Here is a 27,488-nt window from a genome sequence, read left to right on the forward strand (position 1 = left end):
ATGTCAAAGTCATATTTTTCCATCAATATTGTACACGTCTTGTCTTACATTCGATTGAATTATAACCTGTTTCTTCTCTCCCACGTAGTAGTAGTGAATATATGATATCTTCAAGTTAATCTTTTTATTCAAACTAAGTTGCCGTACTGGCCGCTGAGAAAAGTATGGATCTACAATGTTTTAATGATAAATATATAATCGTAGAAAGAGTATTTATTATCTGTGTGTATAACTGTCTCATCATTATGTCGGCCTTTAACTATCCACTGCTGAACATAAGCCTCTCCTTTATTTATTTACCAGAGGGAGACTTGGTACAATAGTATGACCTCTGTCCCATTCGTGTTTCTACCGCGAAGCAGTTGTGTTTTGCATGGCTGTGTTTCGGTTTGAAGGGTGGGATATGGCGTGAGAATTTATGGATCTACAAGGAATAACATCTGAGTCCTCAGGAATGGCAACGATAAATATATCATGGTAGAAACAGTATTTATTATCTGTGTGTAGTACTGCTCATGTCTATGACGGCCTTTACCACTTTCCATTGGTGGAATTGCCATTCCTTTAAAAAAAAATATATTTTTTTGGAGATTTTGCCAGTAGTTGTCATGCTTGACAGGCGGATTGGCAATCGCAGCTAAGCTTTGGAGATGTTTTAAGAGGGACGCTGTTGCCCATCCATCTTCCTCTCTTAGTCGGCTCTTACGACACCCACGGTATAGGAAGGGGTGGCCTTTTCTCTGTCAGAACCACACGGCTAGTATAACTGTATATATTGGTGATATAGGGGACAATTAATGAAAATATTCTAATGAGATTGTCAACTCCAAAAATATGTAGTATTCATTTTTTCGTAGAGATTTTTTTTTCAATATAAATGGTCGTTGTCATTATGTTTATAATGATGATATTGATTGGAAATTTTAAATTTATATTTAAAAATATAATGGAACAGTTTATGGTAAAATGCTACTTTTTTCTATTTTTGTCAAAGTTTAAAAACAAGTTTTATGTTATTATAAATACCGTGTTCTAATATTATAAATATGAAAGTTTGTAAACATGTTTTGTCGCTCAACAATACTTAAACGGTTGAACAGATTCTCATATATTCTCATATTGGATTTTTTATCCTAATTTACGCCGTCAAAGTATCGAGATACGTTTAATTACAATATATAAAAATAAATGTTACTATAGTCATTCCCGCATGAAATTTGGAAGTATTATTGCCTTGCCTTTCCTCATTTAATTGGGGTCGGCGCAGTATAACTTTTTCTTCCACAAATACCTGTCACTTATTTTCGGGCTCACTTCTCTTTTTTACATATTAACTTTTACACAGTCTATCCACCTTTTTTTGGTTACCCCTTCTTATGTTTGTTATAGTATGATATTATCATAATTAACACTTTCTTTAAAACATTGCTTTCATTTCTGTGCATGACATGACCTTACCAAGATATTCTATTACTTCGCAACATTTCCGTTACTATTGTAACCTTTAGACTTACTTTTAACGAAATTTGGTATATGTATTTGGAGGGATGAAATTAAATTGGGATCTGCTAGTTAGCAATAAGTTGTAAAAAAATTGTCGGTTTGGCTAGTAAAATCATATATCCTACAGGAGTTTCTTTTTATGTTATTTTGCCATTTATGATAATACAGGGTAAAGGAAGACCCAAAAAGAAATGGATGGATACTGGGTGAAAGAAAACATGACTAGAAAGGGAGTGACTAGTGAGATGACTGCAAATAGAGATGAATGAAATAAGAAAACATATTGTGACAACCCCAAATAAATATGTGAAAAGGGTAGGAAGAAGAAGATAATAATACAAGTATGAATTACCTATTAGGTATATGTTATTATACCACCTGGCCCCATATTGATTCGTAAAGATCTTCGAACTCACTAATTATTGTTTGTAGCCCGTCATCGATCAACGTTGTATACCCCTATCATAGAATAAACAAACAGACGTGTAACAAAACCGTTTTTTATTTATTTATTTTGACATACACTAAAGAAAAAAATTTTTGAGCCCTAACATAACTGTCAAATTTGATATTTTTTCCAATCGAATGAATGAGATTTACAAGTCCATCGTATTGTGTTTGTTTTTTGTAACACAATATCTTCGCCAATACGAGTATTTAACTAAATTGAATGAATCTAATTTATCTATAATTTTATGCAGATTTTTTCCATATTGTTTTCATATAAATTTTTTAAAATCGGCTTTCTGTTAAAAATATTTAGTCTATGACAGTCAAGTTGGTACTTCCAAATAGATGAAACTTGCGATAGAATGAGTTACGATTTCGTGTCTTACAATTAAACCACGGTTTACTGATGTAGGTCCATTCACAGAGTACTTTGGGACCATTGTTAACACATATTCATTAAATAGTTTACATCGTACAGTGAGGCATACACGTCTTGTTCAGCATTTCACTTTTATTTATTCTTTATTGAATGCGTAATGTATAGTATAATAAGAAATATTTTAAGTCGTTATGTTGTATTGAAAATTTATTGATATTATTAATTTTATAGAATTTTATTATTATATTTTGGCGAAATTGATTCGTGATTCTTATTAGGGCAAATTATACACATCGTTATTGTGTTACTTGCATAGTACAAAATATTTAGAATGTAATATTAAAGACATGTAATTATTTAGATCATCGTTTTTGTAATAGATTATTTTTAAATTGATTTGTTTTTTGTACAATTTTTTATAGAGATCATGTTAGTGTTTTTTTTAATGGCCCTTAATCGTTGACGAATTATGATATTTGAAAGTAGTTATGTAACTGCTTATTTACTTATTTTGAAAAAGTTTATATTTTTTTATCTAAGTATGTTAAGTGATAGTACCGATTTCATGTATTAGGTTGTTTTAGCGGAAAAGCTTTAGGTACTTGACCTCATATTTCTTTGGGAAAGATGTTCGATTTTACTGTTAGAATACTCTTTTTGAAAAGTGCTAATGATTTTCATTTCACGTTGTATAACTCGACTATAGTGTATGTTATATTTTTAACATATAATTTAAAATACACAATGAAAATAAATAAAATTAAATTCCCTAAAATCGTATTCATTAAAAGCACTTAATGTAAAATTAATGGCAACCAATAAGATAGTAACATAAATTCTTCTATAAATTATCTAAATCTGGTATTTGTAGTCGCATATCTGAATAATTATTTGAACCAAATACGGCATGTACTAATTGCATTAGATAAGCTTTATAATAATTTGATGTACAGAAACGTGAACTAGTTTACAAGCATTCTGGTCACAGGTAATAGCATCGAAATATCGGAAGCCACAAAAATATAATCACGGTAAATCTTTCATATAATGTGTAAAGTTTATTGTACATATATATATATATATATATATATATATATATATATATATATATATATATATATATATATATATATATATATATATATAATAAGGATTGTATCATTACGATAGATACATTTTGTTCTTCTGAACAAAACATCGCGGTATCGTGGAAAATTAAAAGCGGGTTCATACAATTGCATACATTTTGTTTTCCTAATATCATGATGATAAAATCGCAGATACCGCGTGTCGTGCTTCATTGTATAATATTATAATAACGCCTACGTCATGAGAGTGAGTAAATAAAAGTATGAGAGACGGTTATTTACAAATAAATATATCATGGAATCCATATCTCAGTTCAATCCAAAAGGCTGGATGATCAGCCACTTATAAGTGACTTATAAATAATGTATACCTACTGTCTACTCTCATGTCATTGTTGCAACAATGTTAAGAGCAAATTTATAAAATTTCTTGGCAACGGAATTGATATGTCTTTCAAAGAATTGTAAGCAAATAAATATAAAAACTAATGTTGTAAATACCTTTAATAGGTATATACATTAATATTTTAATATATTTCATGTTTATTGTGAATGCTACAATGAAATACAAGTATGCTGTTGACGTTCCTGGATTAAAAACTTTTAAAAATTACTTACATACTTACTTCTTAGCTCAAGTACTTTTTGATATTTTGTGTTTTACCAGTTAGTGAGTGGGTGGTATTTTACTAATGTTATACTCGCGGTACTTACAGTAACGTGCTTGATAATTTTGTTTGTTAAATTAATTATTAAATTTATAAAGCCCACGCAAGTAGTTTTAAGGAGCTCTTATAATTATTAAAGCATTGAAGTGGAGACCACTTGTAAGTACCGATAAGCACACTACAAAACAAGAGAATGAATAATTCTCGTTCATTCATAGCAACAGTTTTTGTAATGTTTCTAAAAAAAAACCTAATTAACGAAAAAAGGTAAACTTAAAAAATAGATAATATTTTTTGAGCGTCTCCTGTGCAAGTGTTGGAATAATTAACTCAACCTGTATCTAAAATTACTACATGGATTTTAATTAAACGGACATCTGTAACTAGATTTACTTTCCGGGAGTACTGCACAAGGCAATGGTATAAATCAAATAATTATGACTAGCTTTATGGTTAGAAAATTTTACATTTTGTATGACAATTCTGAGTAGGCGTGACAATGTCACAAAAACTCAATTTATGACGTTGTCACGCCCACTCGAAACGAATAAATCCTAAAAATTCAATATTTGTTGACATATCGTAAATTTATGTTTAAACAGTTAAATCGATTAACAAAGCTTACTGATGAAACGATTGCGCCCACTATCCAAATTACAGCATCATTGACTCTTTATTTTGAAGTATCTCTTCTATAATGTCTACTTAGTTTATCATGTTTTGTTACTGGACCATCGCATTTAAGTCATTGTTGTTACTTAAGTACGAGTAACCACATCATTTCAAACAATGACAAGCTCACATATAATGGGCAAAGCTCGTGGAGTGAAAGTAGAAACCGCCAGCTCGTTTAATATAGAAAATTCTTACTTATTTCTACTAACAATTGTACCAGCCAGGTGTGTTGGAGTCATTAAAGGGTAGAGTCAGTGAACTTTAGGAAAAAAAGTTTGTTAACGCCACATGTGGCTGTTATGATCTAACGAATCAGTCGACCGAGGACTTTGATTATTTTTGGTCTATTGTTTGTATGGTACTTAGGTAATTCTCAATTTTATGATTGTCCTCTGCAGAAAATTACAAATTTGATTTAAGTCAAAGACGTTAGCGGGATGTAAAATGAAGAATCTATCCATGTTATAAGATATTTAATGTAAAAAAAAAATTAAACCTCCTACTACTAGTACAACTGGGCTACAAACTTAACTAAACACGCTGTGTTAATGTACGATGGGTAAACATTTTTGTCGATTTTCTTTTCAAAATATAATATTGAATAAGAAACGGCTTAGCACTTTTACAAATACACTTTTTTATGATCAGTTCTCACTGATCAAGTCCATAATATGAGCCTAATACCTATATCCTTCCTTTAATTACTTATCCTACTATAAGTACTTTATAGTTGGTACTATATAATAAATATATAAATATTTTAAAAATATTTTTAACTTATAATTTTGGCAAATTATTCTTAAAATATTATTGAGACCCTTCGGAAATTTTTTTCAATCACAAAATAAATCATTACTCAAATAAGTATTTGTATGATTTTCATATTTGATTAATAATATTATATCTAATTGGTCACATATAATAATAATGAGGTAATGACTGATTATTTCTAAAGAGTCTTTTAGTAATTGACAATTCAATCTGCTGGATTTCTTTAAGAAAAACTGTTTTCATTTAGAATCTTTAGGCATATCAACAGTAACTAAAATCACGTGTTCCAACTGTTACTCATTCATGAACTTGAAAGTCATATTAGCTATGCATGGATCAGGTTTATCTCTAACTGGTTTGGAATTCGACGAAAGTCTCCAATTGATAATAACGCGGTTCTTATTGTCGTTTTAGTATAAAACAGATTTTTTTACCTTTCTAATAGTTTGTAAGGTGTTAGGCATAAAAATATCTAATACGTTAACTCATTGTTAACTATTAATGTCAAATTAAGAATTTATCTCGACTGAAACAGTAAATTGTCAGTGCTGTCATCTAGCGACCTTTGTAATTTAAGATGTGGTAATTAGAGAAAATATTTACATAGTACATATAGATAGGCATAGATAGCGATGTACACAAGAATTATTTTTTTTCACACACAACAAAAAATACATCATCAATCTTGATAAAATCATGAAACCAGATCGGATCTGAATACTTTAGTTTAAAATAAGAATTTTGGAATTGCTTAAACAAAATACAAAAACATTTTTTTTATTTTAAAATTTTTTTCATTGGTTAAAAAATTATTGATTATTCGACGTAATTTTTTATATGTATACTCTAGGTCTTTATCAATTTGACATTGATTTTCATCATGCTTATATATTACTCTCATAATAATTTTGTCAAAATAGTAGTTGCAGTTTCTTTTGTAGAACATACATAGTTCATTCTATGCATTCAAATATATAAATAAATAATTTATTTTAGAATTCATACAGTAAGTCATTACAAAAGAATAAAAGAAATATGAGAACACATAATTCTGTCTACCAACAATACTATTCCTGGTACTAACACACATTTTCAGTCTACAAACAGTCTAAGCAGCTAACGGTATGTACCTAGTAATTACCCACTTACTAACGCTTCTGTACATATAAAAATGCCATGAATGGTCCATTGTTGTGCCTTGACATATTGCTATTTACTACTGACCTTACATTTAAGGGCTTACGTATGGTACTTTGCGTTGCATTACGATTATGTTGTTAAGAGCAGCTTAATTAAGCATTTTGGTGGTAGTTAAGTATATAATATGTTGAGAACTTAGTTCATTGCGTGAGTTTAATTAGAAAAATTTCGTAGTAAGGCAATATACGTACGTCATATAAAAAAGCCAAATTAAAACTACAATAAGAAATTTTACAAGCAATAATCATATGGTTTATGAACTAAATTTTATTAATAATATTTATTCATTTTAAATATCTTTATGAAATGTTAAAGTTTTACTTCTGCAGTAAAAATATCATCAAGTGATAATTTAATAATTTTACGATATGTTTTACATTATGATAATAGCAGGACTGAAATATTTCGTGGTTTAAACAATTTTATATCTCAATGGGGAAATAATTAAGTAATCATAACATTACTCTAAATCGTGATATTTATAATAGGATAAGATAGTTTGTATATATTTTATATTGTTAAATATATGAAAAAAAAGCTATAACAAAATCATTTTTCTTTTTGAAGTCGCATAAAAAAATTTATATAAAATCATGAAAATATTAATAATAATTTATTAAGCGCATTAACATTTAATATATGGTATGGTATTTTAATAATTTTGGTCATTCCTAAAATCTTGACAATAATCGAGAATCAAAATTTGTAACTAATGTTTAATATCTTATTCATAGGTTTGTACTGTATGTGTATTATGTAATGCAAGTATGTACCTATTATATTTATATATTTTAAAATAATATTAATACCACTATAATACATTATTACTTAGTCCTTATTCGTAATATTATGTGAATGTAAGTTTGAACAATTCGAATTAATTTAAGTAGTTTTGTTTTACATCTTTCCGTCTTAACAACTGAACCCATCGTCATAAAATGACAGTTTATTTTCATCCCAATCAATATTATCCTTGTTACTTAAATGAAATCATTGGAAAACCCCAGTGTTTAATATAAAGCATTTTATCGTTGATTTATGAGTACAAACAACAAGAAATCGGTTTGAGAACTTTTTTCGTCTGCATTTTTTTTGCTTTGTCACTATCAAGATCATACAAAAACAGCTTCATTTAATGCTTCACTTTTTAGTAACATCGGTATCGGCTTAACGTAAACAAACAATTGGGAATCGGCACCAACAATCGCGATCTAATCGCGTTTGATTTGACTGAATCAAGATTACTTACAGATATGAAAAGCCGATAGTGTACTGTACTGAGGTTTGATTTACTTCGCTGTTTCCTATTGAACTTACAATTTGGATAGGATATGAGATATTAATATTAGAAATATATTAAAAAAAAAACATATATATATTTTAAATATATTAATATAATTAGGAAGAAATCGTAATAATTACCTTTTTAAGGGTAGCTGAATTTCACCTGTTCATAACTTACATCCCATACACAGATTAAATAGTTTTTTTTAATGATTATTCAACAGTTATAATAGTAATAAAACTTTTATATTGATACAATTTTTTTTTGTTGCAGATAAAACATCCATACAGAGTGCAGTGTGGCAACTTAAAAAAAAAAAAAGATTATGTGCGGCGTGCACTCGTCGGCCTACACCGGGAACAGAAGGTGACAATTGTGTTGTGACATATGTACATGTTAGTGTTATATGAATAATGATCGTTTGGAGAACGAAGAACACGAGTCGACGGAAATACGGTGACTGGTAAGTATATACATTGTAGTATATACTGATGAATAATAGTTTTCTTAGATGTTAGATCATCATCATCATTATCATATCAGCCATTAATTGTTCACTGCTGAACATATAACTCCCTCTATTGGCGGGTTTTGTGAGTATTTTCAACCCTTGGCAGGCGGGAAGCTGTCCATCTCTAGACCATTACATTCCCTTAGTTGCTTCTCACGACGATGAACATAGAACGTAATAAGACAGAAATTTCACGAGTCAAAAATTCAAATACAAGGAAAAAATCTCTAAACCTCATATACTAACTTAACAAGTAGATATGCCGTGTTAATATGCGTAATAGGCTTAAAGCTTTCTGTCGTTTCTTTTGTGGAAATCTTTTGTTTTACTGGCAGAATACTCTTTTAGAAGGAAGCTAACGATTTTAATTGCACATTGTAATATTTAATTAATTAAATTAATGATTAATTAGTTAAGTTTTTGTCTGTCTATATTTAACGTTAAACCATTTGCGAAGAGAACCAAGTGCTAAAGGTCTCTTCATGCATCTCTTACTTTATCCATTTTTAATGACACGTTTCAAGCATGCACGTCGGTTTCGTAGACACTTCACTCTTCCTTCAAAACATAGTCTTGTCTAATAATAATAATAGATTATATTATCTATTATTAAATGTCATAAATTTAACACTTCACAAAGAGACGTGGGTTTGAATCCTGTCATGTCAATCTGTCAGACGTTTAATTTTTCGTTAAAAAGCTTTTTATAAATAACGTTATTTTTATCAAAGAGATTACTGGAAAACGATGACCTTTGTGGTGCAGCGGCAAGCACTTTGATTTTTGTAATGAAGTCCCGGTTTGATTCTTGATTGGGTCAATTTAGAAAATGATTTGTTCTAAATTGGCTCAATTCCGGGTATTCTGGATTGTACCCCAAGATATTCGTTGACTGATTCATATGTAGTTATATAACACAGATAATTCTAGCTTGATGACCAGGTGAATGGTCTGTTTATGTGGTACTTACTTGGAAAAAGATTAATATCTACTTATTTATGTATAGAAGTATACTTGTAAAAAAACGCTCGGTAGGTATAAGTGGGAATGAATTTCCATTCATTTTTACCAATGGGGAATAAAAAATTTCACTTTTATCTCCCAAATGGATAAACTTTTTTTTTATACAACTCAGAATTACAAACAAGCTGACGGCCCACCTGATGGAAAGTGTTAACCGTTGCCTATAGACATGAGCAGTATCATGGACATAACAGAGTATACTGTTTCGCCCATGATACCCCCCATGCGCTGCCATTCCTGAGGACTTAGGTGTTATTCCTCTGTACCCTGTAAATTCACGCCACGCAAACCGAAACACAGCCATGCAAACACAACTGCTTTACGGTTGAAACACGTATGGGACAGAGGTATTCAAGCAATCGACTTTTGTACAAGGTCTCCCTCTGATAAAAACATTTGGCTTATGTAGAACTGGCCTATTTTTCTATCCAAATATCTAAACCTACTCAGATTTTGTGTTGTACGTAGCGTCATCTAATAGATTTTATGTTACCTGTCCAAACCGATGTCTGATAAAAGTTTTTTCACAATCTTTTTAATTTTATGATGTACAGGTGTGCTCCATTTTAACTACTGACTCACTTCCTTGATGTGGTTTAATTAAAATGGGTGCGGTTTAGCAAAAAATAAACTCGACCGAGCCGCTGATTCTCATGATATAATATTTTGTGATTTATGTGCGGAAGTTATCATGGTCGCTGATCACATACATCGCAAGTAACACCTTTGCCGTAATTTTTTTATAGACTTACTCAACGATGCCGCATGCTGGAACTGTGAGTTTAGAAATGTGAAATTATATTTTTAAAATGTATTTTAATTTTTTAAATACAATTGTATACTAGCCTTTTGTCTGCTTCTTTCTACGTGTGTATTTCAGAAACAGTCAATGAAATAGACTATAGTTTTATATTTCTATAGTTGGATGGCGTATCACGATAAAACATATATCAGTTTTTAAGTTAGATTTTCAGGAACACAAACACAATTAAAACTACATCCAGTTTATACAGTAGTTTTTGCCTGATGTCGGAATAAACATACAAATGAACAGACAGATAAGATGTTTGAAAATTATTGTTTTAGTTTCTATTGATTTAATTACAATCCCTCATATATTTTTTTTTAAACCTTCCATGTACAGACAAAGTCTAGTTTCAATTTTAGTATATCAGTGAGATAACTGGTCAACGAGAATTTATTAAACCTACTTTACGAAACGACAAACATACAAAATTAAATCACAATCCCAATTGTCTAATTTTATGTAAATACATTTTAAAAGGCTAGCTTATGCCCGTGGCTTTGCACGCGTGTTGCCGTTTTTCCTTTTTAAGTTGAAAGTCTTTAAAATTTTTTTTATAAAATCAAGCTATGTTCCAAATTTCAACTTTCTAGCCTTACTTCCTTATTTATAAAAAACTAAACCTATATTAGCTATTGAAGTGTTTTACCAACTTCCTTCAAATTGGAACTTTAATACAAAAGTAAGAGACAACTTCAATAGCTGACATAGATTTATGAGACATTTGGCATAAAGACATAAAGTTTGTATCTTACAAAATTTTTTTGCTTTACTGACGTGACGCAATACAATTTTCTTAATTATTTATTGTCACTTTTAACCAAATATTTATTAACACCTGACAATTTCTTTTTTTTGTTTTGTTTTTGTTCTTATAGTATTTGATGCATATATACCGAGGGTGTAATTTATAACTTAATTAAATAAATCGCCTGCAGCCAAACAGGATCGTTTATTAACATGTATGAGAAATAATCTTTTTCTTTTATGCGCAAGAAATATTAGTTAAATATATTTCAGTATCATAAATTTTTATGACCGTAACATTTCATTATGGTTTTACTGGGTTTTTAATGGTTCTATAATAGAATAGTAACCTTTCATGCGTTATCAGTATATGATATACCCATGAGATATGATAGATAAGCATGAAAGCAGGTCAATTAGCCCACCATGACAAATTCTACAGAAATTAACCACGATGGTTTCCAGGGAGAACCGCGTGGAGTGAATGAATATATTCCGAACACACGGATAAAATCTCGAGTAATATCAAGTGCAAATTATAAAATCTATTTTTTAGCATTTCATCTATTATTACTATTTTTATTTGCTTTTAATGATGCATGATTGATGTATCATCGATGAGCAGATATTGATTTGAAAACTGATATTTTCTGTGTGAAAAAGTTGATTGATTAACAGTAAAACAAATTTGAATAGTCAAAAGTTCTAGACTATTGAATAAATATCCCAGTATTTCGTAAACTCTCTGTTTGTTTCTCAAATATTGAACATAGCTTCTTGTTAACTTTTTAATTCGATACTTTGTTTGTTGTCGTTCGTTTGACCGTACTCTGTATGTGGGTTAACGACCTGAATAATGGCTACGGTCTGTGGAAAACAAATAAAATACTCGTAAAATAAATATATAAAATGGCTACATAGAGGCGAAAACATACAGTTTAACTATAACGTACATACGTTAACCTGAATATATATTAGATTAGTGAATTAAGTTTTGTTTCTATCACAAATAATGAAATTGTTTTTCACTAAAAAATCCGATATCAGTTATAGCAAAACCAGTTATTTAGATTTAAAAACTAAACTATTAAATTAATTTTGATAAAATTTTTGAGAGACCAATCTGTAAATATATCCTTTTAGATAAATCAAATCGGTTTACAACTGACGGATTGTAATAACGGACTGACGGAAGGTAATAAACATAAAAAAATACAACCGAATTGAAAAACTCCTTTTTGAAGTCGGATGTAAATAACGCATCTCTTAATAAACTAGGTGATATTTTGTATATTCAATATATTATATATTATTGTCTTGTCGTATAATCAATATGTATTATTAACTTAATTTGGCAATTTTTTAATTATACGCGTTGCTATTTCTAAGGATTAAAGTATTATCTGTAATTTCCCTGCCATATTTCATATTTTAACGAAACACAGTTGTTACTGTCAGCTGGCTTTTATATATATATATATATATATATATATATATATATATATATATATATATATATATATATATATATATATATATATATATATATATATATATAATATTTTTTTAATATTCTTTTTGATATATGTATTTTGACAACTGTTTTTATTAGATAATATATTAAGTTTATGTTTTATGGTTCCTCCAGTTTATATTCATAGCTGCTTAACTGCGTAAACACCAAAATATTTATTCTACTCATATTACAAATATGAAAATTATAAAAATGTTTGAATGTTTAGCGGTTTGTATGTTTGTTACTTCAACATCATCATTTTAGCCATTATTCGTCCACTGTTGGACATAAGTCTCCCCCATAGACTGCCATAAAGGTCTGTCATGAAGACATTTTTGTAAGGTACTTAATCATATTAAAATGGGTCTATCTATCCTATTTAAGAGCTACGCTCTTGTCGGTGGAGCTCTTGTTACTCACTACGATTTTCAGCGAGTTCCTTCACCTCTTGATACGACACGACACCATCTCCTTCCTTGATCTGCCTGATGTAACTATGTCTCGGTCTCCCTCTCCCCCTCCTTCCTTCTATCTTACCTTCTATTATAATGTTCATAAGTTCATCGTGTTGTATCAAGTGTCCCAACATTTATCCCCTTCTGTCCTCAATAGGTCTAATAATTTGTCTTTTTTCCTTAACTCTAAGCAGGGTGAACGGATTTAAATAAAATTGGGTACACGATTATATACTAATACATAGGATACTTAATATTCTATTTTGAACTAATTGTTATCTTGCGGAAGTCCATATCACTGGCTATTTGATTAGAACTATTTTGTTTAATTTCGTTACCATTAGTATGAGTGTGACTGCCAACAACCGAAGATTGACCATCATTACTACCAGAAATTTCATAACCTTCTATATTAGCCATCAAATCAATCTCCAACTGTTATTTAGTTTGCGACGTTTTGCGACACGTGTTTCACCTCTAAACGAGGTGTCTTTAGGCAAATTATTAGATCACTGCTCGCGGGAGCTACGGAATTTGCGGTTACAGTTAAAAATGTATCTAATAATACGAAAAATGTAAACAATCATAAATATCATTAATTACCAGGAGGAGACTTTGTACAAAAGTCGTTTGCTTGGGCACCTTTGTCCCAATTGTGATTCTACCGTGAAGCAGTCGTGTTTGCATGACTGTGTTTCGGTTTGAAGGGTGGAATATGGCAGTGAATTTACAGAGTACAGAGGAATAACACCTCAGTCCTCAAGAATAGCAACAGTACTATGGTACTACGGACATAACTCAGTATATGTTATGTCCATAGTATTACTTATGTCTATAGGCGACGGTCACCATTTTCCATCAGGTGGGCCGTCAGCTTGTTTGCCATTCTAAGTTCTATAAAAAAAAATTAGTTTTCATACCAGAAAGTACTTAAAATAGTGACGAGAACAATGCCATAATGGAAACCCCTTTGTATTTGTGGAAAATAGAACAATGACTGACTGCAGCACAGAAAACCCTTCCTCTATACTTTCTAAGTTGTAAAAAAATATTATTATTATTATAATATAAAAAAACAATATTATATAGATATATATTACTATATAGAAATATAATAGTATAACATTCTCCACAAAAAAGCGCAGGCATAAAAATGATTAAAATCATTAGGGCGGTATCTTATATCTCCAAACAGTTATCATTCTGTGTGTAACGAATCAAAAAGACATCTCAGATTACTATACGACTTAATTCATATAAAAGATCATTAATAATATTATTTTCGCATGCAATAATCACATTAATAACAACTTAAGGAGATAATACATTGTCCAATATACTTACTACTTAGGAATTTATTTGGTTTAGCTTGCGAGTTACGTGAAAATGGCATAACTTCTATTCATTTATTTTTTAATAAGTGTTAATTCTTTTTCTATGATGCTGACTCTATTTCTATAAAATATATTGTTTTTTATATAGAATAAAACTATATATAGAACAATAACAATACACTCACAATAGCAATTATCAATTACATACAAATAGGAGGATTTTTGCGGCTGTTAATCTAAAATCTAATCAAATATCCAAAAGGTTGACTAGTAGAGAATGCTACTAGCATTAAAAGCTAAGCCGGGAAGCCAGGCCGGATAATTCCGGACCACTAATTCAATATACATTTAGTTTTGCGATATTCACTATCGTATAAAATTAGTTATAGCTAGTTACTGTTATATCTATTTATTATCACACCAAGATCCAAGTGGAGTAGCCAGTGAGAAGCAAATGCCAAAAGCTTCTTTCTTACACACATCTCTTGTTTCATCTACATCTCAAGTCGTCTCATATATACCTATTTAAGGTTATTATAAAGTTTATCATTTGATTCACAGAATTGACATTTGAATACCAATAATATTATTGATAGCTTTTGACTACCGAATATGTCACATAGCAACCGAACGCCCATAAAACTGTTCAGCCATATTATGCAGTCTCTCTAAAATGTGCCGCGGGCCACGGGCCACGGGCCAAGTAAATTTGATTGATGGAATCGACCCACATTCCATTGCCGACATTAATAATTCAAGGAAGAGTTTAAAAAGTGGCTGGTTCGGGAATTTGAGGGTTCTGTGATTATGTGAGATTTTTGAGAGCCCAGCAATTATACTTTTTATCAAGCTGATATCCTTTTTTTGTAAATGCCTACGTAGTCCTAAATATATCTGATAAGGAACCTTTTGTGGAGCCCTTTCTTCCCATGGTTACTGGTTTGTTTCTTGCGGTATACTCAATATGAACTTTTTTTTTCATGAGTGTGTTTCTATAGATGTATTTTCCATGTATTTATTTACAAAAATTTTTACAAGTACCTATATCATTCTGTTATAGACTAGTATCAGCAGTTAAACAACTTAGCATAATTTGAGTCTGGTACAATATTATAGATAATGAAATTTGTTTTTTGTAATAAATATTTTTTTTAATTTGAGCAGTATTTCGCTTATTTAACATTCAAATATCTCATTTAGGATTAATTAAATTAATATTTAAATAATAAAACTCGGTTTAAAAATATTTTCTTAAAAATATGTTATCAGTTTTGAAAGAAATTAGTTGAAATGAGATGAGATGAAATAAAATAAAATTAAATTTATTGCGATGATTATGGTAAATTGAGATAACATCATTATATAACCTTAATATTCAGCCAGTTTAGTATGCAACATTAATTGTTAACATTACTTGTACAGTTGACTTAGTTAACGTAGTTTAGCCCTCTTCTGTTACGTACTGGATCTATTTTTTTCTCTCCAGAATGAAAACTATTCTGCCTCAAGTTGGAGCATATGATTTCTCATTGTGATTATTTCTTGTAATTATTTATATTTATAATAAGTTTACTATTGTAATCTTTTGGAGGAAACAATAAAGAGTATCTATCTATCTATCTATAATATTTACAATATTTCATAAAAATGTTACAGAAAACTTCGTGAAAGGAAAGTCTCTTATATATTATACACGAGTTTTTTATATATTTAGATAGGTGTTGATTCGATTTTAGAACACAGTAGTTTAAAAAATATACTGCTGTGCGATATACAAAGATAAATGTACAAAGGGTTGTGACGGTTCGCCTATAGTACAATAGGTTTAATACCATATAAGTACATGGAAAAGAAACAGGGGTTCCTATGGGTGGCTGCTGCGAAAGCTGAGCTATTTAATATAAACAAACTTTAAAGTCAAGGTTCACAATAGCGTACAGAGAAGACGTTACCATATATGAAATATTGACACAGAAGGGAAACTCCTTTGATGTGTTTCCAAAGTGTAGTGGATGTCACAAGAAAATTAAATAAATTAAACAAAAATATATTATATTTTATATATAACCAAATTATAGTTTACCCTTTTATCATCAGGTGTAAAAAAGATACATACAACACAGTTTAATAAGGTTTATGAGAGCCTTTAAAGTTTTATAAATTCGATAATCAATTTAATATAAAATACCAAAATACGTTAACATATAATTAAATTGAATTTAAAGAAAAGTTCAGTTCGAATAATAGGCTAAATCTGATTATTGAAATATCTACCCTTCGGTGACATAATCTATGACGTTATTAGAGAAAGAATAGAAAAAAAAAAAGAAAAAAAGAGAGACGACAGATCGGCGGGCGCGCGGGGGTCGCTTTTTAGGAATTGCGCAATAGAAAGAAAAAAAAAAAAAAAAAAAAGAAAAAAAAATGGCGCGGGAGTCGTGTTTTAAGGAACTGCGCAATAAAATAAAAAAAAAATAACTAGGATATAGATCTAGGAGGGACTGGTTCGATGAAGGGGGTTTGAGATCTTAGTGTATCACTATGGATTAAGTGTGTGAAATTAATCAATAGAAGACTGGAGTATCCGGTGAGCTTGTTCCATTTATTACTACGTAGTTAGATTTTTGACTGTGATCACAGGCAAAGTCTATACTTAATATTTTTCCCAACAACTATTAAAATACGTATTTAGTCGAGTCCATATACCTTTAGGTAATGCGTATATCGTTAAATGCAATCACATTTGAACAAAGTTTACATCAATATAATTTACGTACTTACGTTATTCTACTCATATACAAAATCCAATTATATGGTCGTTTGATAGAACTTCATCAATTTGATTCAATGTTCTAATTGTCCAGTTTTGGAAAATACTTATTGAATCAACTATTGAACTATTACAATACTAATTAGTTTCATATCTAGTTATTATAAAGTATTTATTTATTGAGGATAATAGACTAAAGTGACTATGGTCTGGTCTCATTGCTGGGGAAACAACCATTGATGAGAGAGAGGGGTTATTGAGTGGCGACCCTGTGAATGCAATTGCGGTGTGGGCTACCTCCATTGTTTGGAGTGACTGTTTTATGTGTATTGTGGGGCCGTTCCTTGTGTCAGTCGGTGGAAATCGCCTGTGTTCAGTCGTGGGTTGGTGATGGTTAAAACGATGATGATGATGAAATATTTGTATTTATTACACTATTACAGTGTTGGATTGGAATATCTGTTCATACTTAACGCTTCATGGTGAAGTGTTTTTATATCATTACTCGGTCGACCAGATTAATGATTCTTAGTCTATATTTGATTATCCATGACTACATGTGGGGATTTGTTTTACACCAGATGTACAAAGAGACAGCTTAACTGTTGCAAGTGATTTTATGTGGATGTAATACTTTTAATACATTATTGTGTTAGTAGATAAATTCATGTGACTGTGGGGTGTTTATGGTAAACAAGCCTGTATTGTGTAAATAGATAATTTGTCTTGATTTATTATAAACTTTAATATTGATTTTGTTGTAGTAAACAAGCTGATAATAACAATTCTGTGTGTATTACTGATTACTAATAATATTTAATTATGCTGATATTATAGGTGTGGATTTATTTCCTAATGGTAATAAAAGTACTGAAAGATTCTCTGACTATAGTTGCTCTTGACTAGGTGTGGGGTTCGGTATGGAATTGGTACTGTATGACACTTGTGAGGCTATGTATTTTGCTCATATTTAGAAAGGAAGTTGTCCTGGCGATGGGGTTTGTATGTATGTTGTTTGTTCATGTTATATTGACTAGACAAGTTCAGACAGGGTTAATATTAGTGAATATTTACTGGATTTATATTTAATATACATGTTTTGAATATTTTATGGGAATAGTATGGAGATATACAAGTAGTAAAATATAATATTAGTATTTTATAAATTTAATTATTGAGTTATATGTTTATGTCGGACTGTATCCAAGGAGATATTATCCTATTAATATCAAGTTAGGACAATTGCTTTAAATATTAATAAAGCAAACATTAACACTGATTATTCACTTCTTTAATAAATTTACATTAGAGGTTAGGAATCAAATAGATAGCATATTGGGAAATCTTCACCACTCATGTATTTGAGGAATGTTCTTGATAATTAGTACTGTATGTATATATTATTGCAAGTACAATTGCAATAAGAATGTTAAACTTCTAATCTTCTGTTCATTCTTGAATTTGAAAGTAAGCTTGGCTACTGATATGAATATAAAACTGCAGCATTACTGGATACTATTAATTATTTCTGGTGTAAACCATGATTATTTATGTCACTGATAATTTAGTTGTATATTACGGTTGATATATGATGATTTTATATTTAATTATATTAAACAAATACAAATAAACAAACTTGCTAGTATTTGTTACGTTGACAGTTGTGATAGATAATCAAAATTCAATTCAATACATCATTACGTCATTCAATACGTCATTAATGTGACAGATGTCAAACAAAAGGAGATTATACACGTTATGATTCTATATCTAAGTCTATAGAAAATTTATATAATTTTCTGTTATTTTATAATAACTGTAGGGGAAATATTGGAATTATTTATATGAGAAATTTCACTTAAATGATATGATAATTATTTAAAGACCTAATTTCTTAGGGATTTAATCATGATGATTTAAACACTAAAACACTTGTTTATCTGAGAAATCCTCTTAGTAAATAGGTTTACTAAGACACTAAAAGGAAGTAGATATAGTGTAACTATAGTACAGCTACAATAATTGTATGGGACTTACTGTCCTTTCTATACAAATATATATTTAATCTATATCTTTCACATTATAATTATGCAATATATTGCCTCTACTACTACAACATACACAAATAGGACTTATTGTCCTTCCTATATACCTATATATAATAATTGACCTGGCACTTTAATGTGTAATTTATCAGTACTTATGACAACAACCAATTAGGACTTATAGTCCTCTCTATAAAGCTACATAATTATTTAATCTGATTATTTCACAATGTAATTAGTCAAACCTCTACAAATATTACAAAAGATCTCTATTACTCTCAACACAATAATAGCTTGTTGGATTTAGTGTCCTCAAACTTATAGAAAACCCAACTGGTTATTTCACGAGACGTTGTTAACTTGTGATTAATCAGTGTCTTTTAAAGGACTTATAGTTCCTTTAGATATATCTCTCTGAATAAATAATTGGTTAATTCACAATGTGGTTAATCAACAATAATATTACATATAATTGACTGGACTTATAGTTCATTCAATAGCACTCATTACTTTTAGTAGCTCTCGACCTATGGGTTGGACTACTCATTCTTAGGCTCCGGCCTAATCAACAGATTTAACTTGAACCTTGAGTATTCTTGGTATTAAGTAAATAATATTAAATTGACAATGCTATGTTATGATATAGCAATTATCAACATTATATGGCTTGGCCAATTCCAGGGTGTGGAAGGTATCCCCTATCACACAAATCTTCATCTCTATCGGACTGTCTTCACAGGTGATCTCTAATGTCACATTATAGGGCCGAAGGGTTATGTCCCAACAAAGTAAGTTCTGGTGTCTGGGTGATCTCGCTTCTTGGTCTGATCTCTTGTGGAGCCGAAGGGAAACCCCATTGAGTAAGCTCATAACAGGGTGACGCTGGGAAACAGTTTCGTACTGTTAGTGGGTGATCTCTATGTCGCCATATAGGACTGAAAGGGTCATCGCCCATGAGTAAGCTCTCGTGTCGGAGTGATCCTGGGATTTCAGTTCCGATCCGTTTGCCTCTGGCAAACACTAATTTATACTGGAAGCATCGTGGGGCTGGTGGAGCCACTGTAATGTTGAAGTAAATGTACTTATGTTTGGTTTGGAACTGAGAATACTCATTCCCTTATTACCATCAGAGTGCATTAATAAATAGTTATACCCTTCCCTACCTTTTAGGAGGAAGAGTTATAGATAGTTGGAAAGTCTTCCACTGGTCCGGGCGTGTGAGGGGCCCGACCGCTCCCCCATTTTTTTTATTATTACAGTTATTCTGTAATTTGCTATTAAATTAATATATTATATTCTAACTTCCTAGTTACATGAATTATGAGTATAATTCATTAATTATTCTTAATCCTTAAATATTTATCAATCATCTTCATTATTTAACTCCTATCATATACCAATTAAAGAACCTTTTGGTTATTACACACACAACGGGTCCTACATTACTAGACGATCACACATTTATTTATCTGGCCAGATGATCAAGTGTTCTACTAAAGATCTGTTCAATATTATGTGTTTATTGAAAGGTTATATGATTCATAGGGTGTTTGGGGTATATAAGGCAATATAGGTATGGGGTTATATTGAGGGTGTTAGGCCATTCTTTAGGGAAAGTTTTCATTATATTTTCATAGATTTCATTAGGTAAAGCCTTCGTAGGCTTTTCTTAGGCTTTGTAGGTTTTCCATGTGTAGCTTAGTTTAGAGGGTAGTTATTATATTATAAAGGGGTACACATAGGCAAAGGGGGGGACCATCACAATTGGTGCCGTGACCAGGATATAATTGGTTCATGGCTATTTACATATCAGATCAATAAGAACACTTGGTCACAATTGGAGTTTGTGACTTCAGGGATTGGTTATTAAAATATGAAGGAGTATAAAGTTAAACAGTAATATCTGCTGATAATATAATTCAACTCCAACTTTGAAGATTATGACTAAATAATTATACTGTCATAATTATTATAAAATCAGAGCTTTATAGTGTTTATCTTATGGTAAATAAGCCCATATTAATAATTCTTTTACTCTGAATTATTTTAATTATATATGTAGGTTAGGTATACAGGAGTCCATTCATTTATTCTTATATTTAATATAGATCTAGGATTTGGGCCTAATTTCATGATCTCTATGTCTATAGGTAAATAGCCTATTTTACTGTTATGTTATTAGGATTTAATTTATCAAATTCATTTAATCGTTACCTATTGAAGTCAATTGTACAACAAATTACATAATTTGTTTTTTTTTTTCTCATTTACTCTATATCAATTGAATAAATTATATTAAGAACTACACTAATAGGTACATAACAATAGCAGCAAAGATAGCTTGCTACGTTATACTCAGTTCACACTGATCTAATTTTATGCTATAGGACTCATTTATTATTCTTTTGCTTCATTAATTCTCAATTCTTACTGAACTATTAATTTAACATTATATTAATTTTATAAACAATAATTATGCTATAATGACTTATACATAAAATTTATTAAATTCTTTTTATTGTGAAGAAATGATTTAAGATGAATTAATGACATTATTTATTTCTGAGGAAATTATTGACTTTTATTTCATAAACTTTTATGATGCAGTGACATTGATTATATATATAAAAAAAAAATATTAAATAATTATGATTTGATTTTGATCATCCTAAGATGTTTAAATAGCTTATATAATGTTTATAGGGGGTTTCAAATTGAAAGTTAGACGTTTCATAAAATATCATTAAGGTTAGTTAGGGCCTTTAGTTACTTTATTTGATTACCTAAATTTGAAAATTTAATTAGGTGTTTTCATGTTGTTAAATTTAATTCCAACAATTTATTAGGATGCTATTATAATATTTTATTTATGGTTCTATACATAATTTCTTTATTCCACTTTACAATTATATTTCAGATTTTATTTGATTATTCGCTTATTTTGACTTAGACACTTATTATAAAAAAAAAAAAAACTTTATACTTATATCAGAGGGAGATTTTGTAGGTTATTTATACATATACACTCTTTACATACCTAAGCATTTTACATACTTAGTTAGATGTTGCGCACACTTAGTTTATTTTGCTCTTTGTAATTGCACATAACACAAGACATTTGTATCTTTTTAAATGATAATTTATTGTACGGAATAAATTAATTGATGTATCTAATATAGTTAGTTGTATTTATGTTGGGTTTGCTGTTGTGATCTTTTGGGGGAGGCGATGAGGGGTGTCTATCTACTTATCTAATAGGGTTACATAATATTTTATTATAAAACTTATTGATCATGTTATTTCTGAGAGTATTAAGAAATAGTCATTGGTAATTTAAGTATATTAAAGGAATTTCTTATAATAAGAGTTTTAAAGTATGGGGGCCGTTTGTATTATTTTATGCAACATATTTATAGGAGTCTTAAAATTGGGGGGCCGTGCAAAATTTGTTAGACAGATAAGAGTTTTAAACTATGGGGCCGTTTGTATTATTTTATGCAACATATTTATAGGAGTCTTAAAATTGGGGGGCCGTGCAAAATTTGTCAGACAGGGGGGCCGGTGGTGATAAATTATTATTTATATAAGCTTTACTTCTATGATTAAAATTAATAAATAAAAATTAAATTTATTTGAATTATGTTAGGGACTATTATTTTTTTTATTCAATGAACACTAGGTTATTTCTTAGATGAAATATGTATTTGTGGTTACTTAGACGCTTCATAAAGTTTTATTCGTATTGTTTAAATTTATTTTAACAAATTTATTTGAACATCTTCATTTTAATATTTAATTAACTTGGGATTTTATCTAATCATTTATTTACACTTAGGCGATTATTTTAGGATTCTTTCTTTTTGCATTTTTTTACATTTTAATGCTTAGATTTTTTCACTTCATTTCGCTTTAGGTTTTCTATTTAGGCTCTTTCGCTTTGTTGATACATTACACTCATACATTTAGGCTTTTATTATGAGCTTCCACTTAGATGTTTAACTTGTATCTTTAAATAGATACTTTATCTAAATTTACTGATACAAATAGAGTATCTATTAGGTTCTTTACTTGAAGCTCTTCACATATTCAGGTTTTATACATTTAGACTCATCACATACTTAGGCTTTTCAAATATTTAGGTTTTATAGATTCCTTTGCACACACTTAGGATTGTATTCATTTATGCTGTTTATGACATTGTAATAACATGCATTGAATTTATTACATATAAAATAAACGAGTATAAAAATTTTAATTATGAAATTTAATGAATTCACTCTATTATTAAAGCGTATGCAGATTAATTATAAATAATTATTTACAAATCTATTCATAAATAAATATTATGCTTAATTATTAATATATTGAGTAGAAATTTTAAGGCTATTCATACACATAACATACAACAACACATAACTTCGGGTTTAAAGATTTTTTTTTTATATACTTTTATTGTTTTGAGTCTTAAGTATATCAGAGATTTCATCGAGAGAGGGTGAGGCTATATCCATGAATCACTGATGAGGCCAAATTCCGTTAGTTGAGGATGGTCTAGTCATGGCTGTAGGAGACTAGAGGTCACGATCTCCATGGAGTTTCTCACAGATCAACGAGTCTCAATTTTTCTGTTCAATATTCGGTTGTTATGGCCACTTTTATAGACTATTGTTTGTAACGCACCCTAAGCGTCAGTTTATCTGGCATACTTGTGCGTCTGGGTTGATAATACAAGTTATTATTAATTTGGATGCATGTTGTGTTGTATATTCTGACGTTTGGAACACACTATTATAACACATTCACTTCTTCGCATTCGACGAGAGATTCTACTATGACATTCTGGGAGCCTTAAGAATTTTGAATAACATTAGCTTTAGCTATCTGTATCTCTGATTCATATTGTGATAGTATGATTAATATTAGATTAATCAATGAAAATTTAATGATGATCTTAAGCTCTGCAAAGTTAAATTATATACATATATGTAAGGTACATTTTTAGGGTTGAAAAAAAAAAAATTTGTAACAATAAACTTATCTTGTTGTAATTATCACTCCGGTAAACTCCTTGATAATTAGGGGGCCGGATGTGACGGTTCGCCTATAGTACAATAGGTTTAATACCATATAAGTACATGGAAAAGAAACAGGGGTTCCTATGGGTGGCTGCTGCGAAAGCTGAGCTATTTAATATAAACAAACTTTAAAGTCAAGGTTCACAATAGCGTACAGAGAAGACGTTACCATATATGAAATATTGACACAGAAGGGAAACTCCTTTGATGTGTTTCCAAAGTGTAGTGGATGTCACAAGAAAATTAAATAAATTAAACAAAAATATATTATATTTTATATATAACCAAATTATAGTTTACCCTTTTATCATCAGGTGTAAAAAAGATACATACAACACAGTTTAATAAGGTTTATGAGAGCCTTTAAAGTTTTATAAATTCGATAATCAATTTAATATAAAATACCAAAATACGTTAACATATAATTAAATTGAATTTAAAGAAAAGTTCAGTTCGAATAATAGGCTAAATCTGATTATTGAAATATCTACCCTTCGGTGACATAATCTATGACGTTATTAGAGAAAGAATAGAAAAAAAAAAAGAAAAAAAGAGAGACGACAGATCGGCGGGCGCGCGGGGGTCGCTTTTTAGGAATTGCGCAATAGAAAGAAAAAAAAAAGAAAAAAAGAAAAAAAAATGGCGCGGGAGTCGTGTTTTAAGGAACTGCGCAATAAAATAAAAAAAATAACTAGGATATAGATCTAGGAGGGACTGGTTCGATGAAGGGGGTTTGAGATCTTAGTGTATCACTATGGATTAAGTGTGTGAAATTAATCAATAGAAGACTGGAGTATCCGGTGAGCTTGTTCCATTTATTACTACGTAGTTAGATTTTTGACTGTGATCACAGGCAAAGTCTATACTTAATATTTTTCCCAACAACTATTAAAATACGTATTTAGTCGAGTCCATATACCTTTAGGTAATGCGTATATCGTTAAATGCAATCACATTTGAACAAAGTTTACATCAATATAATTTACGTACTTACGTTATTCTACTCATATACAAAATCCAATTATATGGTCGTTTGATAGAACTTCATCAATTTGATTCAATGTTCTAATTGTCCAGTTTTGGAAAATACTTATTGAATCAACTATTGAACTATTACAATACTAATTAGTTTCATATCTAGTTATTATAAAGTATTTATTTATTGAGGATAATAGACTAAAGTGACTATGGTCTGGTCTCATTGCTGGGGAAACAACCATTGATGAGAGAGAGGGGTTATTGAGTGGCGACCCTGTGAATGCAATTGCGGTGTGGGCTACCTCCATTGTTTGGAGTGACTGTTTTATGTGTATTGTGGGGCCGTTCCTTGTGTCAGTCGGTGGAAATCGCCTGTGTTCAGTCGTGGGTTGGTGATGGTTAAAACGATGATGATGATGAAATATTTGTATTTATTACACTATTACAGTGTTGGATTGGAATATCTGTTCATACTTAACGCTTCATGGTGAAGTGTTTTTATATCATTACTCGGTCGACCAGATTAATGATTCTTAGTCTATATTTGATTATCCATGACTACATGTGGGGATTTGTTTTACACCAGATGTACAAAGAGACAGCTTAACTGTTGCAAGTGATTTTATGTGGATGTAATACTTTTAATACATTATTGTGTTAGTAGATAAATTCATGTGACTGTGGGGTGTTTATGGTAAACAAGCCTGTATTGTGTAAATAGATAATTTGTCTTGATTTATTATAAACTTTAATATTGATTTTGTTGTAGTAAACAAGCTGATAATAACAATTCTGTGTGTATTACTGATTACTAATAATATTTAATTATGCTGATATTATAGGTGTGGATTTATTTCCTAATGGTAATAAAAGTACTGAAAGATTCTCTGACTATAGTTGCTCTTGACTAGGTGTGGGGTTCGGTATGGAATTGGTACTGTATGACACTTGTGAGGCTATGTATTTTGCTCATATTTAGAAAGGAAGTTGTCCTGGCGATGGGGTTTGTATGTATGTTGTTTGTTCATGTTATATTGACTAGACAAGTTCAGACAGGGTTAATATTAGTGAATATTTACTGGATTTATATTTAATATACATGTTTTGAATATTTTATGGGAATAGTATGGAGATATACAAGTAGTAAAATATAATATTAGTATTTTATAAATTTAATTATTGAGTTATATGTTTATGTCGGACTGTATCCAAGGAGATATTATCCTATTAATATCAAGTTAGGACAATTGCTTTAAATATTAATAAAGCAAACATTAACACTGATTATTCACTTCTTTAATAAATTTACATTAGAGGTTAGGAATCAAATAGATAGCATATTGGGAAATCTTCACCACTCATGTATTTGAGGAATGTTCTTGATAATTAGTACTGTATGTATATATTATTGCAAGTACAATTGCAATAAGAATGTTAAACTTCTAATCTTCTGTTCATTCTTGAATTTGAAAGTAAGCTTGGCTACTGATATGAATATAAAACTGCAGCATTACTGGATACTATTAATTATTTCTGGTGTAAACCATGATTATTTATGTCACTGATAATTTAGTTGTATATTACGGTTGATATATGATGATTTTATATTTAATTATATTAAACAAATACAAATAAACAAACTTGCTAGTATTTGTTACGTTGACAGTTGTGATAGATAATCAAAATTCAATTCAATACATCATTACGTCATTCAATACGTCATTAATGTGACAGATGTCAAACAAAAGGAGATTATACACGTTATGATTCTATATCTAAGTCTATAGAAAATTTATATAATTTTCTGTTATTTTATAATAACTGTAGGGGAAATATTGGAATTATTTATATGAGAAATTTCACTTAAATGATATGATAATTATTTAAAGACCTAATTTCTTAGGGATTTAATCATGATGATTTAAACACTAAAACACTTGTTTATCTGAGAAATCCTCTTAGTAAATAGGTTTACTAAGACACTAAAAGGAAGTAGATATAGTGTAACTATAGTACAGCTACAATAATTGTATGGGACTTACTGTCCTTTCTATACAAATATATATTTAATCTATATCTTTCACATTATAATTATGCAATATATTGCCTCTACTACTACAACATACACAAATAGGACTTATTGTCCTTCCTATATACCTATATATAATAATTGACCTGGCACTTTAATGTGTAATTTATCAGTACTTATG

The 27,488-nt window shown here is 29.9% G+C and overlaps 1 protein-coding gene across 1 annotated transcript in view; it reads left to right on the forward strand.

Annotated features, from left to right (window-relative positions):
* The window catches only part of LOC113518946 (cuticlin-1), a 140,395-nt gene that overhangs the window by 25,977 nt on the left and 86,930 nt on the right, over positions 1-27,488 (forward strand). Inside the window, exon 2 of the mRNA XM_026903982.3 lies at positions 8,293-8,482. Coding sequence (XP_026759783.1) covers positions 8,433-8,482 — 50 coding nt within the window. The 5' untranslated portion in view covers positions 8,293-8,432. The remainder of the gene's footprint in view (positions 1-8,292; positions 8,483-27,488) is intronic.

Source organism: Galleria mellonella, unplaced genomic scaffold, assembly GCF_026898425.1.
Source record: "Galleria mellonella isolate WM207_F2 unplaced genomic scaffold, CSIRO_AGI_GalMel_v1 utg44, whole genome shotgun sequence".
In the NCBI taxonomy this organism is placed as follows: Eukaryota; Metazoa; Arthropoda; class Insecta; order Lepidoptera; family Pyralidae; genus Galleria; species Galleria mellonella.